At 39.6% G+C, this 18,669-nt stretch overlaps 1 protein-coding gene across 5 annotated transcripts in view; it reads right to left on the bottom strand.

The window, feature by feature from the left end:
• Window positions 1-18,669, bottom strand: part of magixa (MAGI family member, X-linked a) — a 47,061-nt gene that overhangs the window by 14,517 nt on the left and 13,875 nt on the right. For all 5 annotated transcript variants that reach the window (XR_004609684.1, XM_034536310.1, XM_034536313.1 and 2 more), the window contains 11 exons: window positions 14,033-14,206; window positions 13,557-13,821; window positions 13,338-13,408; window positions 12,371-12,538; window positions 11,085-11,254; window positions 10,905-11,004; window positions 10,533-10,707; window positions 9,398-10,031; window positions 8,834-8,897; window positions 8,474-8,692; window positions 8,101-8,391 (listed from right to left, as the gene is read on the bottom strand). Coding sequence is in view for 4 of the 5 variants with exons in the window: in XM_034536310.1 (XP_034392201.1) it covers window positions 8,101-8,391; window positions 8,474-8,692; window positions 8,834-8,897; window positions 9,398-10,031; window positions 10,533-10,707; window positions 10,905-11,004; window positions 11,085-11,254; window positions 12,371-12,538; window positions 13,338-13,408; window positions 13,557-13,821; window positions 14,033-14,206 (2,331 nt within the window). In the remaining variant the exon portion in view is untranslated. The remainder of the gene's footprint in view (window positions 1-8,100; window positions 8,392-8,473; window positions 8,693-8,833; window positions 8,898-9,397; window positions 10,032-10,532; window positions 10,708-10,904; window positions 11,005-11,084; window positions 11,255-12,370; window positions 12,539-13,337; window positions 13,409-13,556; window positions 13,822-14,032; window positions 14,207-18,669) is intronic.

The raw sequence follows: 18,669 nt of genomic DNA, 5'->3' as shown, positions 1-18,669 counted from the left end.
TATTATAGACTGGTGATACACTACCAGAATAAGAGCAGGGGTAGTATTATAGACTGGTGATACACTACCAGAATAAGAGCAGGGGTAGTATTATAGACTGGTGATACACTACCAGAATAAGAGCAGGGAGTATTATAGACTGGTGATACACTACCAGAATAAGAGCAGGGAGTATTATAGACTGGTGATACACTACCAGAATAAGAGCAGGGGGAGTATTATAGACTGGTGATACACTACCAGAATAAGAGCAGGGGTAGTATTATAGACTGGTGATACACTACCAGAATAAGAGCAGGGGAGTATTATAGACTGGTGATACACTACCAGAATAAGAGCAGGGAGTATTATAGACTGGTGATACACTACCAGAATAAGAGCAGGGAGTATTATAGACTGGTGATACACTACCAGAATAAGAGCAGGGGGAGTATTATAGACTGGTGATACACTACCAGAATAAGAGCAGGGGTAGTATTATAGACTGGTGATACACTACCAGAATAAGAGCAGGGGTAGTATTATAGACTGGTGATACACTACCAGAATAAGAGCAGGGAGTATTATAGACTGGTGATACACTACCAGAATAAGAGCAGGGAGTATTATAGACTGGTGATACACTACCAGAATAAGAGCAGGGGGAGTATTATAGACTGGTGATACACTACCAGAATAAGAGCAGGGGAAGTATTATAGACTGGTGATACACTACCAGAATAAGAGCAGGGGGAGTATTATAGACTGGTGATACACTACCAGAATAAGAGCAGAGGAAGTATTATAGACTGGTGATACACTACCAGAATAAGAGCAGGGGGAGTATTATAGACTGGTGATACACTACCAGAATAAGAGCAGAGGAAGTATTATAGACTGGTGATACACTACCAGAATAAGAGCAGGGGGAGTATTATAGACTGGTGATACACTACCAGAATAAGAGCAGAGGAAGTATTATAGACTGGTGATACACTACCAGAATAAGAGCAGGGGGAGTATTATAGACTGGTGATACACTACCAGAATAAGAGCAGGGGGAGTATTATAGACTGGTGATACACTACCAGAATAAGAGCAGGGGGAGTATTATAGACTGGTGATACACTACCAGAATAAGAGCAGGGGTAGTATTATAGACTGGTGATACACTACCAGAATAAGAGCAGGGGAGTATTATAGACTGGTGATACACTACCAGAATAAGAGCAGGGGGAGTATTATAGACTGGTGATACACTACCAGAATAAGAGCAGGGAGTATTATAGACTGGTGATACACTACGAGAATAAGAGCAGGGGGAGTATTATAGACTGGTGATACACTACCAGAATAAGAGCAGGGGGAGTATTATAGACTGGTGATACACTACCAGAATAAGAGCAGGGGGAGTATTATAGACTGGTGATACACTACCATAATAAGAGCAGGGAGTATTATAGACTGGTGATACACTACCAGAATAAGAGCAGGGGGAGTATTATAGACTGGTGATACACTACCAGAATAAGAGCAGGGGGAGTATTATAGACTGGTGATACACTACCAAAATAAGAGCAGGGGTAGTATTATAGACTGTGATACACTACCAAAATAAGAGCAGGGGTAGTATTATATTATTCTTCAGGACTTCTTGTTCTGTGATAAAGTTATGATCTGTTTTAGAAAGCAGATGATGGAGTTCTGCTGATAAGAAGAAACACTTCTAAGAGCTTTACAGGTCAGGAGGATGTGGAGAACCACCTTAGAACCACTTTAATATATTTTTTAGAACCAGTTTAATTCAGCTACTCTTTTGAGAGAGAGAGAGAGAAAGAGAGAGAGAGAGAGAGAGAAAGAGAGAGAGAGAGAGAGAGAGAGAGAGAGAGAGCATTAGAACCAGAGTCCAGAATCAAAGAATCAAAGTGTGTGTAAACTGTGGAGGGAGAATGTGAGCTGATAAGCCACAAGCTCAACAACATGATGTTCTCTGATGTTCTCTGATGTTCTCCAGACAGAAACTCTGACGCCATAAGAGGCCTTCATTAAACCGTGATGAAGATGATGAAGAAGATGGTCTGACTTGTGACTGGTTGGATAAGGAAGGTTCCGTTGTTGATCTTCATCTAAATGTCAGACTCTGAAAGTACCTTCTGTATAAATAACATTATATACCATTATATGCTGTTATATACTGTTATATACTGTTATATACCATTATATACTGTTATATACCATTATATACTGTTATATACCATTATATACCATTATATACTGTTATATACCATTATATACTGTTATATATACTGTTATATATACCATTATATACCATTATATACTGTTATATATACCATTATATACTGTTATATACTGTTATATACCATTATATACTGTTATATATACCATTATATACTGTTATATACCATTATATACTGATATATATACCATTATATACCATTATATACTGTTATATATACCATTATATACTGTTATATACCATTATATACTGATATATATACCATTATATACCATTATATACTGTTATATACTGTTATATACTGTTATATACCATTATATACTGTTATATATACCATTATATACTGTTATATACTGTTATATATACCATTATATACTGTTATATATACCATTATATACTAGTATATACCATTATATACTGTTATATATATACCATTATATACTGTTATATACTGTTATATACCATTATATACTGTTATATATACCATTATATACTGTTATATACCATTATATACTGTTATATATACCATTATATACTGTTATATATACCATTATATACCATTATATACTGTTATATACTATTATATACTGTTATATATACCATTATATACCGTTATATATACCATTATATACCATTATATACTGTTATATATACCATTATATACTGTTATATACTGTTATATATACCATTATATACTGTTATATACCATTATATACCATTATATACTGTTATATACCATTATATACTGTTATATACCATTATATACTGTTATATATACCATTATATACTGTTATATACCATTATATACTGTTATATACCATTATATACTGTTATATATATCATTATATACCATTATATACTGTTATATACCATTATATACTGTTATATATACTGTTATATACCGTTATATATACCATTATATACTGTTATATATACACCATTATATACTGTTATATACCATTATATACCGTTATATATACCATTATATACCATTATATACTGTTATATATACCATTATATACTGTTATATACCATTATATACCGTTATATATACCATTATATACCATTATATACTGTTATATATACCATTATATACTGTTATATATACACCATTATATACTGTTATATACCATTATATACCGTTATATATACCATTATATACCATTATATACTGTTATATATACTGTTATATATACCATTATATACTGTTATATACCATTATATACCATTATATACTGTTATATACCATTATATACTGTTATATATACCATTATATACTGTTATATATACCATTATATACTGTTATATACCATTACATACTGTTATATATACCATTATATACTGTTATATATACCATTATATACTGTTATATATACCATTATATACTGTTATATATACCACTATATACTGTTATATATACCATTATATACCATTATATACTGTTATATACCATTATATACTGTTATATATACCATTATATACTGTTATATATACCATTATACACATATCGGTATATATAGATATATATAACAATTTCACAGTACAATAATTTAACCCTTTAACCTGTAACCCTTTAACCTGTAACCCTTTAACCCTTTAACCTGTAACCCGTAACCCTTTAACCTGTAACCCTTTAACCCTTTAACCTGTAACCCTTTAACTCGTAACCTGTAACCCTTTAACCTGTAACCCTTTAACTTGTAACCTGTAACCCTTTAACCTGTAACCCTTTAACCCTTTAACCTGTAACCCGTAACCCTTTAACCTGTAACCCTTTAACCCTTTAACCTGTAACCCTTTAACTCGTAACCTGTAACCCTTTAACCTGTAACCCTTTAACTTGTAACCTGTAACCCTTTAACTCGTAACCCTTTAACCTGTAACCCTTTAACTTGTAACCTGTACCCCTTTAACTTGTAACCTGTAACCCTTTAACTCGTAACCTGTAACCCTTTAACCTGTAAACCTTTAACCCTTTAACCTGTAACCCTTTAACCTCTAACCCTTTAACCCGTAACCTGTAACCCTTTAACCTGTAACCCTTTAACCCGTAACCTGTAACCCTTTAACCCGTAACCTGTAACCCTTTAACCCGTAACCCCTTAACCTGTAACCCTTTAACCCGTAAACTGTAACCCTTTAACCTGTAACCCTTTAACCCGTAACCTGTAACCATTTAACCCGTAACCCTTTAACCTGTAACCCTTTAACCTGTAACCCTTTAACCCTTTAACCTGTAACCCTTTAACCCGTAACCCTTTAACCCGTAACCCTTTAACCTGTAACCCTTTAACCCTTTAACCTGTAACCCTTTAACCCTTTAACCTGTAACCCTTTAACCTGTAACCCTTTAACCCGTAACCCTTTAACCTGTAACCCTTTAACCCGTAACCTGTAACCCTTTAACCTGTAACCCTTTAACCCTTTAACCCGTAACGCCTTAAACCGTAACCCTTTAACCTGTAACCCTTTAACCTGTAACCCTTTAACACGTAACCCTTTAACCCGTAACGCCTTAACCCTTTAACCCGTAACCCTTTAACCTGTAACCCTTTAACTCGTAACCTGTAACCCTTTAACCTGTAACCCTTTAACCCGTAACCCTTTAACCTGTAACCCCTTAACCCTTTAACCTGTAACCCTTTAACCCGTAACCCTTTATCCTGTAACCCTTTAACCCGTAACCCTTTAACCTGTAACCCTTAACCCTTTAACCTGTAACCCTTTAACCTGTAACCCTTTAACCTGTAACCCTTTAACCCGTAACCCTTTAACCTGTAACCCTTTAACCTGTAACCCTTTAACCTGTAACCCTTAACCCTTTAACCTGTAACCCTTTAACCTGTAACCCTTTAACCCGTAACCCTTTAACCTGTAACCCTTTAACCTGTAACCCTTTAACCCTTTAACCTGTAACCCTTTAACCTATAACCCTTTAACCCGTAACCCTTTAACCTGTAACCCTTTAACCCTTTAACCTGTAACCCTTTAACCTGTAACCCTTTAACCCGTAACCCTTTAACCCGTAACCCCTTAACCCTTTAACCCCTTACCCAGAGTCAATATGTGAACCCACTGACGGGCAGTGAAACCAGCTGCTCCTCAGCTCACATCAACACTACTGTGATCGTTTCTAGGAGGAGAAACTATGCAGACATTCCTGAGAGGAGGAGGAGGAAGATAAGAGAAGAATAAATGACTTTCCACACTGAAGATAAACTTTACTGTTTACTACAATCCTAGCAAGTAAGAAATAATGTGTTAGTATTGAAGTAAATGTACGGTTTATAGTAGTATAAAGTATTTATTGTCTCCAGGTGTTTATAGTAGTATAAAGTATTTATTGTCTCCAGGTGTTCATAGTAGTATAAAGTATTTATTGTCTCCAGGTGTTCATAGTAGTATAAAGTATTTATTGTCTCCAGGTGTTTATAGTAGTATAAAGTATTTATTGTCTCCAGGTGTTCATAGTAGTATAAAGTATTTATTGTCTCCAGGTGTTTATAGTAGTATAAAGTATTTATTGTCTCCAGGTGTTCATAGTAGTATAAAGTATTTATTGTTTTCTCTGCTTCATTAGCACAACACCTCTCAATCTGCTGTCAGAGAAGAGGTGCACTGTGGGTAATATAGGCAACAGGTTTTGACCTGAAAGCAGAACGTGTGTCCTTCTTCCCCGTCTTTGTTGACAACATTATTCGGCTTGTTTATCGCCTCCAACTGTCCGTCGGTGGAATAATGTGAAACCAGACACAACCTGAGTACTTCTGAATCCCAGCTTTCCCCCTGGACAGCGAACGCCTCAACAGAGTGAAATAAAATGAAGCGATGCCTTCACAGTCAGTACGGAGAGTCAGGAAACATCACACTCACCGACAAACCGACCCATTTATACATCAGGTTTTTATTAAACCCCTGTACACACACACACACACACACACGCACACACACACACACACACACACACACACACACACACACACACACACACACACACTAAACGACTTACGTTTGGAGTCCTTCACACTTTTCAAAGCCGACTGCAGTCGCTCCAGCATGATGAACAAACCAGAAACAAGCAAACACAACTCTGTCTGTCTGTCTGTCTGTCTGTCTGTCTGTCTGTCTGTCTGTCTGTCTGTGAGACAGGTCTTGCCTCTGGAAGCGGACGACCGAGACTAGACTACGAGTGTGAGCTGCACGGAAAGAGAGACAGCTGGGAGGCAGGGGGCGTGGCCAGTAGAGCAGATAACACACACAGCAGATCTCAAACAGACACACATGCCCCCCCCACACCACACACACACACACACACACACACACACACACACACACACACACAGACTAACAGAAGAGATTATTGTTCACGTTTCGGGAGAAAGCGATGCGTTTGAGGTCTCTTTAACTGTTCTGTAAACCAGGTCGTTGCTTCCGGCTGAACGCAGTTAAATCAGTGGAACAAACACAGAAGCTCAGCTGCAGAGTGGAGAGAGACGTCAGCGCCTCCTACAGGCTGCAGAGTGCATTACAGAGCAGCGAGACGTCAGCGCCTCCTACAGGCTGCAGAGTGCATTACAGAGCAGCGAGACGTCAGCGCCTCCTACAGGCTGCAGAGTGCATTACAGAGCAGCGAGACGTCAGCGCCCTCTACAGGCTGCAGAGTGCAGAGAGATGTCAGCGCCTCCTACAGGCTGCAGAGTGCATTACAGAGCAGCGAGACGTCAGCGCCCTCTACAGGCTGCAGAGTGCAGAGAGACGTCAGCGCCCCCTACAGGCTGCAGAGTACAGAGAGACGTCAGCGCCTCCTACAGGCTGCAGAGTGCATTACAGAGCAGCGAGACGTCAGCGCCCCCTACAGGCTGCAGAGTGCAGAGAGACGTCAGCGCCCCCTACAGGCTGCAGAGTACAGAGAGACGTCAGCGCCCCCTACAGGCTGCAGAGTGCAGAGAGACGTCAGCACCTCCTACAGGCTGCAGAGTGCATTACAACGCAGCGAGACGTCAGCGCCCCCTACAGGCTGCAGAGTACAGAGAGACGTCAGCGCCCCCTACAGGCTGCAGAGTACAGAGAGACGTCAGCGCCCCCTACAGGCTGCAGAGTGCAGAGAGACGTCAGCACCTCCTACAGGCTGCAGAGTGCATTACAACGCAGCGAGACGTCAGCGCCCCCTACAGGCTGCAGAGTACAGAGAGACGTCAGCGCCCCCTACAGGCTGCAGAGTACAGAGAGACGTCAGCGCCCCCTACAGGCTGCAGAGTGCAGAGAGACGTCAGCACCTCCTACAGGCTGCAGAGTGCATTACAACGCAGCGAGACGTCAGCGCCCCCTACAGGCTGCAGAGTACAGAGAGACGTCAGCGCCTCCTACAGGCTGCAGAGTGCATTACAACGCAGCGAGACGTCAGCGCCCCCTACAGGCTGCAGAGTGCAGAGAGACATCAGCCCCCCCCCTACAGGCTGCAGAGTGCATTACAGCTGTATGACGTACCTGTTCTTAGAGTTCGGTCGTTACAGCTACACTCATAATGCGTCAATGTGGTATTCGGAGTAGGACTGATATCTAAACAGGTACTCCATCGATCTTAACGTAAGTTCTGAAATGGTCCCGGGAGGAAGACCACCTCTAAATACTTTCAAAACTTTCAGATGATATTTGAACGTAATACAGGAGTTAGAAGGATCACAAAACCAGACCAACGACCCAGGTCTTCCACCTGTCCAGGTCTGTACAAGACGAGTTTAAATCCTCACATACTCCTAAACAGTCCACAAGTCTTTGCGTTCCTCTTTTGGTATGTCTAGGATAGAACATGTAGTTCAGCGTGAGGGGCTGTAAATAAAATGAAGAGATTCACTGGGACTCACCCCCATTGGTCACTTCCTGAGAGGCGATGACAAATCCAAAACCTTCTCCCGCCCGCCTCCTCAGATCCACCTCCACCGTCTTTACTCCCCCTCTTCCGTCCTTGGCTATTGCTCCCAGTGCTCCTCCCCCAACTCCCCCTCTGAAGGGAGGAGGCCCACCGGCGCTCTCCTCGACTCCCAGCAGATCACGTGGCTCCAAGGTCAGCGTCACGGGAACGGAGTCCAGGAAGCTGGTGCTCTGTATGAGGGCCGAGACTGGGGACCCGTTTGGAGTCTGGGCAGCAGGGGCTCCTGGAACAACAAGGAGGAGTCAGACTGATGGAGACAGAAGGACAAGGAGGAGACACAAAGAGGACTCGATCAGGGCAGTTACCTTGGTGGGTCCCTGGGGCTGGTAGGTGCCCCTCCTGGGGACTCTCCAGGACCAAGCCAGCCTGGTTCAGTGGGGGGACGCCCCCCACCAAGGCACCCGTGGACGGGGAAGGCAAGTCGGCTGAAGGCAGGGGGTGGGAAGAAGAGGGGGTGGCCAGGCCGTGTGGGGAGGGCAGGGGCTTGTAGAGGTTGGGGGTGACGACTGGGGAAGACATGGGACCTGTCGGAGGGAGAAAGCTATTCATTGTGATCGCCGTTCACCTGAAATACGGCTCAAGCTGTTATTGGTGCCCTGTCATCAAAGTAAGTAAATTCAGTAGCTAGAACTGATAATCATCAATGAGTTAGAGGGTTCATGTACCTCCTCTGTAGACCAGGAGTACCACCTCTCCCTGTTTGGTGTGTTCTTGCAGGACTCTCTGGACCTGAGGACAGAAATGCACCAATGGTTGTGTATATAAACTCAAATGCAAAGGTATCCCCGACATTAAAACCTGTTTCAGAAGATTTTCCATCCTGGCATAAAAGTGAGAAATCTCCAGAAACCATCTCAGGAAAAGACGTCTCCTCTTTTTATCTTTTAACACAGGATGCCTGATAATGAGCCGTCGAACATTCTCCACGAATCGGCACACAAGAGCCACGCAGCAGTTCAACCCAGGGAAGTTTAGAGAGGATCAACCTTTCACAGACTTCAGCATCTCCACCGCCTCTTTAGGAGATGGTGGAGATGGTCCCAGCTCACAGCTGAGACTTGAATTTCTACAGACCAGGAGACACAGTCGTAAAAATCTGCTCTTCTGTCCACATTCGTGGGATTCAAGGCGTCTTGATTAAGAATCAGGGAGGAAGTAGGATGGAGGAGAAGGCCCAGACCTCAGATCTGGTTGAACCACTAGTATCTCCTAGTTTGTCCGTGTCTTACCTGAGAGAGACTGAGGCTCTGTACGTCCGCCCCGTTGATCTTCACTATAGTGTCCCCTGTCTGTAGCGAGGGGCAGTGCCTTCGATCCCAGACCCGCCTCACCACTGCCAGCTGACCTCCTTGACCCCCCGCCATTACGCTGAACCCCAGCCCCCCGCTCTCACTGCGCCCGAGGGCCACCGGTACCAGCTCTGCAGGAGGAGCTCCTCCTGGCGGCCCTGCCCCGAGGGGGAGCACCAGCCCAGGGTTTACTCTGGAGGCTGGGGAGGGCACTTGGTGATTGGCTGGACAGCCGTTGAAGCCGCAGGATGGGACGTCTCTGGGTGGGGTCAGGGCGAGAGAAGTCTGGGGCATCGGTGGGCGCTGCACAGGAGCACCAGGAGGTGAAGAGGAGGTGGGTTTGTTAGCGGCAGTGGGGCTGGTGGAGTTTTGGAGGAGGCCGGACGCTGGCTGAGAGATGGGTAGTTTGGACAGAGTGTGGGAGGACGAGGAGCTGATGGGGAGCGTGGAGGAGGACATGGGGAGCGTTGACGTAGAAAGGTCGCTTTCTGAAGACTTGGAGCTCTGATGTTGGAGGAGGGAGGAGGAGGAGAAGGTGGGGAGGGTACTGCTGTTGTAGCGAATCAGAGAAGACCTGCAAGGAGGAGGAGCAGAAAACAGGTTTTATACAAATTTAATGTTCATTTATCATTTCACACTTATACCAACAACTACTTAGGCTACTATTGATACCCTGGTTCCTCAGAATAAAGCCTTGTTCAGGGAGACAGATAGAGTTTGTGTTCTCAACCAATCGAAGCTCTGTGGGCGGTATGAGGTCGCACATGTTATTACAGAAATATCTCTCCATCCACACATGTTCTGGACAAACGTTAAAGTTAACCTCTCCTCACAACCTCGAGCACAGCTTCTGATTGGTTCGAGCTAAACATGACTGGTTGCAATAGAGTAGTGGCCCCAGGCAGCTTCCCTGAGGGACACCAGAACAGAGCGTCCTTGATTCAGAGAAACCTTCACCGTCAACCAGCAATCGGTCGTCCGCATTAAATCTTTGGCAGTAGCACGATCTCCTTTACAAACAACTTATTCCTGCTAATGCTAACACTGCTAATGCTAATACTGAAGCTCCTCCAACCTGCGTGTTCCAGCGTTTGACAGGCCGCCATCAGAGTCACTGTGATTGATGGCTGCTGACCTCTCTGGGGGGGGTGGTGGACCCAATGGAGGGTCAGAGGAAGTGGGTGTCGGCGGGCCCGTCAGCCCGTTTGTCATTGGCTGAGCAGCGTAGGAGGGCGGAGTTCGGCTTGGCCCTAGATTTCAGAGGGAAGGAGTTATTACTCATCAGACAGACAGCTGATCAATGATCCCCAGAGTGAAATTAAAGATGATTGGTGGATAAACAGACAAAAAAAAAAGCAGAAACCTAAATATCGAGACCTGAAGTAGCTGACTGGATATGTGATGGATTTTAAGATACTAATATTAAACCCTCCCTCATCTTTCTGACCTGGCGTGCTGCCGTTGGCGTCCAGCGTTCGGCTGAAGGTGAGATGTGTCGGGCCGCGGTTCACGTTGGGGGGGTAGGGTGGCTCACTGGGAGTCTGCGGCTGTTGAAGAGGTTAAGAAGTTAGGCACAAGGCTGGTGGTCTCCACGGGGTCACTGTTGAATACACAATAAATAATGCACCGTCTCCAGGCTCTGCTTGGGACACCCATCCGGGTTGTAAAGCATCGGGTATCCTCTCCTCAGCACCACGTCCACACTCTGGCCCATCGGCACCGCCTTCAGCATCTCCACCACCTCTTTGTGAGAGCGACCCAGCACACAGCTGTCGTTGATGTAGACCAGGATGTCCGCTGGAGGACCACATACCGAGACACACAGTCAGTCAACAACTCACAAATCGGACACATTCTTGTTGACCTTTGAGGGTAGTAGTAGAGTCAGTAGGAGTAGTAATAGTAGTCAGTAGGAGTAGTAGAGTCAGTAGTAGTAGTAGAGTCAGTAGTAGTAGTAGAGTCAGTAGTAGTAGTAATAGTAGTCAGTAGTAGTAGTAGAGTCAGTAGGAGTAGTAATAGTAGTAGTAGAGTCAGTAGGAGTAGTAATAGTAGAGTCAGTAGTAGTAGTAGAGTCAGTAGTAGTAGTAGAGTCAGTAGTAGTAGTAGTAGTAGTAGTAGTAGAGTCAGTAGTAATAGTAGAGTCAGTAGTAGTAGTAGTAGTAGAGTCAGTAGGAGTAGTAATAGTAGAGTCAGTAGTAGTAGTAGAGTCAGTAGTAGTAGTAGAGTCAGTAGTAGTAGTAGAGTCAGTAGTAGTAGTAGACTCAGTAGGAGTAGTAGTAGTAGAGTCAGTAGTAATAGTAGAGTCAGTAGGAGTAGTAGAGTCAGTAGTAGTAGTAATAGTAGAGTCAGTAGTAGTAGTAGAGTCAGTAGGAGTAGTAATAGTAGAGTCAGTAGTAATAGTAGAGTCAGTAGTAATAGTAGAGTCAGTAGTAGTAGTAGAGTCAGTAGTAGTAGTAGACTCAGTAGGAGTAGTAGAGTCAGTAGTAGTGTTAGCAGTAGAATCAGTAGTAGTAGTAGTAGTAGACTCAGTAGTAATAGTAGAGTCAGTAGGAGTAGTAATAGTAGACTCAGTAGGAGTAGTAGAGTCAGTAGTAGTATTAGCAGTAGTCAGTAGAGTTAGTAGTATTATTAGTAGAGTTAGTAGTATTATTAGTAGAGTTAGTAGTAGTAGTAGAGTCAGTAGTAGTAGTAGAGTCAGTAGGAGTAGTAGAGTCAGTAGTAGTAGTAGAGTCAGTAGTAGTAGTAGACTCAGTAGGAGTAGTAGAGTCAGTAGTAGTATTAGCAGTAGTCAGTAGAGTTAGTAGTATTAGTAGTAGAGTTATTAGTATGAGCGGTAGAGTTAGTAGTATGAGCGGTAGAGTTAGTAGTATTAGCAGTAGTCAGTAGTATCAGTAGTACATACAGTATCAGTACCTGTGTTTAGAGCTGGGGGTCCTCCAGGTGTGACACTGTACACCTGGAGGAACTCTCTGGGTCGACTTCCTCCAACGATGTTGAAGCCGAAGCCTCGAGGGCCTTTAGACAGCCGGGTGTGGATGGAGTAACCCTTCAGCTGGCCGGGCTGCTCGCTGAACTCTGGGACTGGGACAGAGGACAGGTGAGGACAGGTGAGGACAAGTAAGGACAGGAGAGGACAGGTGAGGACAGGAGAGGACAAGTAAGGACAGGTGAGGACAGGAGAGGACAGGTGAGGACAGGTGAGGACAGGTGTGGACAAGTAAGGACAGGAGAGGACAGGAGAGGACAGGAGAGGACAAGTAAGGACAGGTGAGGACAGGAGAGGACAGGTGAGGACAGGAGAGGACAAGTAAGGACAGGTGAGGACAAGTAAGGACAGGTGAGGACAAGTAAGGGCAAGTAAGGGCAGGTGAGGACAGGAGAGGACAGGTGAGGACAGGAGAGGACAGGTGAGGACAGGAGAGGACAAGTAAGGACAGGTGAGGACAAGTAAGGACAGGTGAGGACAGGTGAGGACAAGTAAGGACAGGAGAGGACAGGTGAGGACAGGAGAGGACAAGTAAGGACAGGTGAGGACAAGTAAGGACAGGTGAGGACAGGTGAGGACAAGTAAGGGCAAGTAAGGGCAGGTGAGGACAGGAGAGGACAGGTGAGGACAGGAGAGGACAGGTGAGGACAGGTGAGGACAGGTGAGGTAAATCAATGAATAAAAAAACAAAAAACTGAGACTCAGTTTAAAAAAAAATATATAACAAATAGACTTAAAATTTAATACAATAAAACTAATTAAAATAAATAAGTTTAAAAACACTTTATCTAAACAAACTATGAAACAGCAGCCAAACAGCACAGACAGAGAATCAATCAACCAAGCTGATCGATAATCAATTAATCAATTAATCAATTAATCAATCAGACTCACGTTCTGTAAGGGGAGTCGTCTCTTTGCTCTGAGTTCGAGGATCCAGCCAGCTGGTCGTCTTTGAGTGATGACTGAAAGAGTGACATCATCATCATCATCATCATCATCATCATTATTCTAATACAAACACATCAACAGTCAGAATGAATTCTGGGTAATGTTGGAATTCAACTTATTATTGATGTTTGTAATGGATCAATAATCAGCATCATGTCTCACTTGATGTAATACGCCTCTCCTGAGTCACTGAACGCCAGCTCCCAGTTTTCAGGCAGAGGACCTCCTCCTCCTGCTCCTCCTCCTCCTCCTGTTCCTCCTCCTCCTGCTCCTCTTCCTCCTCCTCCTCCTGTTCCTCCTCCTCCTCTTCCTACTCCTCTTCCTCCTCTTCCTCCTCCTCCGTTCTCCATTCCCTCCCGATTCCCCACCGCCGACTCCCATGATTGGCTGAGAGGCAGGATGGTGGGCGGGACTCCAGCCGAACCTGCTGTGACAGACAGAGAGTGTGTGTGTCTTTAATGAGTGTACCCGCACACGCACACACACACACACACACACACACACACACACACAATGAGAGGACCTCTACGATGCGGTCTCATAAACGTCCTCACACTTACACCGATCAGCTTCAGTTATTGATCCGACACGTTGAGGCGAGTGGAGCGTCCGTCTGTGACGGAGGATCTCTGATCTACCTGACAGGCCGCTGTCCTCCTCGCTGTTGTCTCCTTCCTCCACGGCCTTCTCCAGGTTACTCAGAGACTTGCTCCTGGTCCTGAAGTTCCTCAGCAGGTTTCGGTGCTCCTGGTACGTGATTGGTGGACTCTCCGGACCGATGTGGACTGGGCGGGGCGTCCCGTAGTAGTTCCCTGTGATTGGACGACGAGAAAAAAGGAAAAAAAACAGAATTGCTTCGGAGAGTTTGAAGATTGTGACATTTTTAACTTGGTAAATTATAATATAATGTATAATAATAATAATATTAATAACATAGTAGATTAATAACATTATGCATTATTCTAATTGGTAGTCGTAGAGGAAGAGGAAGTGATCAATCACATAGAAAACTATTCCGCACAATTACCGACAAAATAGTATTTGAATTAAAAGAATTCAAAATTCAAAGAAATAAACAACAGGAGACAAATTAATGATTTATTAAAGATAAATGTTAAAAAATATAATTATAGATCAGAATAAATTCAATAGACCAGACCGACTTTTTTTTAGTCCAATTCCTATGTCATGTTTGGATCTACTTCCTCTCTTGTTTCTACTTCCTGTCTGTTTCTACTTCCTGTCTGCTTCTACTTCCTGTCTGCTTCTCCAACCTTTCTGTTTCTTCTTCCTTTCTGTTTCTACTTCCTGTCTGTTTCTACTTCCTGTCTGTTTCTACTTCCTGTCTGCTTCTACTTCCTGTCTGCTTCTCCAACCTTTCTGTTTCTTCTTCCTTTCTGTTTCTACTTCCTGTCTGTTTCTACTTCCTTTCTGTTTCTACTTCCTGTCTGTTTCTACTTCCTGTCTGCTTTTACTTCCTGTCTGCTTCTCCAACCTTTCTGTTTCTTCTTCCTGTCTGTTTCTACTTCCTTTCTGTTTCTACTTCCTGTCTGTTTCTACTTCCTGTCTGCTTCTACTTCCTGTCTGCTTCTCCAACCTTTCTGTTTCTACTTCCTGTCTGCTTCTACTTCCTTTCTGCTTCGACTACCTTTCTGTTTCTACTTCCTGTCTGCTTCTACTTCCTGTCTGCTTCAACTACCTTTCTGTTTCTACTTCCTGTCTGCTTCTACTTCCTGTCTGCTTCGACTACCTTTCTGTTTCTACTTCCTGTCTGCTTCTACTTCCTGTCTGCTTCTCCAACCTTTCTGTTTCTACTTCCTGTCTGCTTCTACTTCCTGTCTGCTTCGACTACCTTTCTGTTTCTACTTCCTATGTATGTATTAATATAGAGGTATTAATATAGAGGTATCAGTATATATGTATTAATATATATGTATTAATATAGAGGTATTAATATATATGTATTAATATATATGTATTAATATAGAGGTATCAGTATATATGTATTAATATATATGTATTAATATAGAGGTATTAATATATATGTATTAATATATATGTATTAATATAGAGGTATTAATATATATGTATTAATATATATGTATTAATATAGAGGTATTAATATATATGTATTAATATAGAGGTATCAGTATATATGTATTAATATATATGTATTAATGTAGAGGTATTAATATAGAGGTATTAATATATATGTATTAATATAGAGGTATTAATATAGAGGTATTAATATATATGTATTAATATAGAGGTATCAGTATAGAGGTATTAATATATATGTATTAATATAGAGGTATTAATATATATGTATTAATATAGAGGTATTAATATAGAGGTATTAATATATATGTATTAATATAGAGGTATTAATATATATGTATTAATATAGAGGTATCAGTATATATGTATTAATATATATGTATTAATATAGAGGTATTAATATAGAGGTATTAATATATATGTATTAATATAGAGGTATTAATATAGAGGTATTAATATATATGTATTAATATAGAGGTATCAGTATATATGTATTAATATATATGTATTAATATAGAGGTATTAATATAGAGGTATTAATATAGAGGTATCAGTATATATGTATTAATATATATGTATTAATATAGAGGTATTAATATATATGTATTAATATAGAGGTATTAATATAGAGGTATTAATATAGAGGTATCAGTATATATGTATTAATATATGTATTAATATAGAGGTATTAATATAGAGGTATTAATATATATGTATTAATATATATGTATTAATATAGAGGTATTAATATATATGTATTAATATAGAGGTATCAGTATATATGTATTAATATATATGTATTAATATAGAGGTATTAATATAGAGGTATTAATATATATGTATTAATATAGAGGTATTAATATAGAGGTATTAATATATATATATTAATATAGAGGTATCAGTATATATATATTAATATATATGTATTAATATACATGTATTAATATAGAGGTATTAATATAGAGGTATTAATATAAAGGTATCAGTATATATGTATTAATATATATGTATTAATATAGAGGTATTAATATATATGTATTAATATAGAGGTATTAATATAGAGGTATTAATATATATATATTAATATAGAGGTATTAATATATATGTATTAATATAGAGGTATTAATATATATGTATTAATATAGAGGTATCAGTATATATGTATTAATATATATGTATTAATATAGAGGTATTAATATAAATGTATTAATATAGAGGTATTAATATAGAGGTATTAATATATATATATTAATATAGAGGTATCAGTATATATATATTAATATATATGTATTAATATAGAGGTATTAATATAGAGGTATTAATATATATATATTAATATATATGTATTAATATAGAGGTATTAATATAGAGGTATTAATATATATATATTAATATAGAGGTATCAGTATATATATATTAATATATATGTATTAATATACATGTATTAATATAGAGGTATCAGTATATATGTATTAATATATATGTATTAATATAGAGGTATTAATATATATGTATTAATATAGAGGTATTAATATAGAGGTATCAGTATATATGTATTAATATATATGTATCAGTATATATGTATTAATATATATGTATTAATATATATGTATTAATATAGAGGTATTAATATAGAGGTATCAGTATATATGTATTAATATATATGTATTAATATAGAGGTATTAATATATATGTATTAATATAGAGGTATTAATATAGAGGTATTAATATAGAGGTATTAATATAGAGGTATTAATATAGAGGTATCAGTATACATGTATTAATATAGAGGTATTAATATATATGTATTAATATATATGTATTAATATAGAGGTATTAATATATATGTATTAATATAGAGTTATTAATATAGAGGTATTAATATATATGTATTAATATAGAGGTATTAATATATATGTATTAATATATATGTATTAATATATATGTATTAATATAGAGGTATTAATATAGAGGTATTAATATATATGTATTAATATAGATGTATTAATATAGAGGTATTAATATATATGTATTAATATATATGTATTAATATATATGTATTAATATAGAGGTATTAATATAGAGGTATTAATATAGAGGTATTAATATAGAGGTATCAGTATATATGTATTAATATAGAGGTATTAATATAGAGGTATTAATATAGAGGTATCAGTATATATGTATTAATATATATGTATTAATATAGAGGTATTAATATATATGTATTAATATATATGTATTAATATAGAGGTATTAATATATATGTATTAATATAGAGTTATTAATATAGAGGTATTAATATATATTATTAATATAGAGGTATTAATATAGAGGTATTAATATAGAGGTATCAGTATACATGTATTAATATATATGTATTAATATAGAGTTATTAATATAGAGGTATTAATATAGAGGTATTAGTATATATGTATTAATATATATGTATTAATATAGAGGTATTAATATAGAGGTATCAGTATATATGTATTAATATAGAGGTATTAATATATATGTATTAATATAGAGGTATTAATATAGAGGTATTAATATAGAGGTATTAATATAGAGGTATCAGTATATATGTATTAATATATATGTATTAATATAGAGGTATTAATATAGAGGTATTAATATATATGTATTAATATATATGTATTAATATAGAGGTATTAATATAGAGGTATCAGTATATACAGTACAGTGAGTTCAGCTTCTATTTCCGTCTCATTAATCCGTCAGATTAACGGAGGGAGAAGTGGGACGGATTAAAGACCAGATCTTCTTTTCCTCCCAAATATGGATTTACATATTCAAAGTTCTCTGAACATGGATCCTCGATCAGACAGGTCCATGCCTGACCTTTGACCTCCCACACATTAAAGATCCGTTCTCCTGCTTTAAGACGTGAACACAGGTTTTTAAAATGTTTTCACGTGATCTTTATGCGTCTGAGAGAAAAGATTACGTCACTCTGCAAACGACCCGCCGACAGCGTCACATGACCGCGTGGCCTTAAAGGGACAGTCCCCGCCGACAGCGTCACGTGACCGCGTGGCCTTAAAGGGACAGTCCCCGCCGACAGCGTCACGTGACCGCGTGGCCTTAAAGGGACAGTCCCCGCCGACAGCGTCACGTGACCGCGTGGCCTTAAAGGGACAGTCCCCGCCGACAGCGTCACGTGACCGCGTGGCCTTAAAGGGACAGTCCCCGC

Source organism: Cyclopterus lumpus, chromosome 7 (genome assembly GCF_009769545.1).
Source record: "Cyclopterus lumpus isolate fCycLum1 chromosome 7, fCycLum1.pri, whole genome shotgun sequence".
Classification (NCBI taxonomy): Eukaryota; Metazoa; Chordata; class Actinopteri; order Perciformes; family Cyclopteridae; genus Cyclopterus; species Cyclopterus lumpus.
Note: the sequence above shows the minus strand (reverse complement) of the source record. Positions and strands in the feature narration are given on the sequence as shown.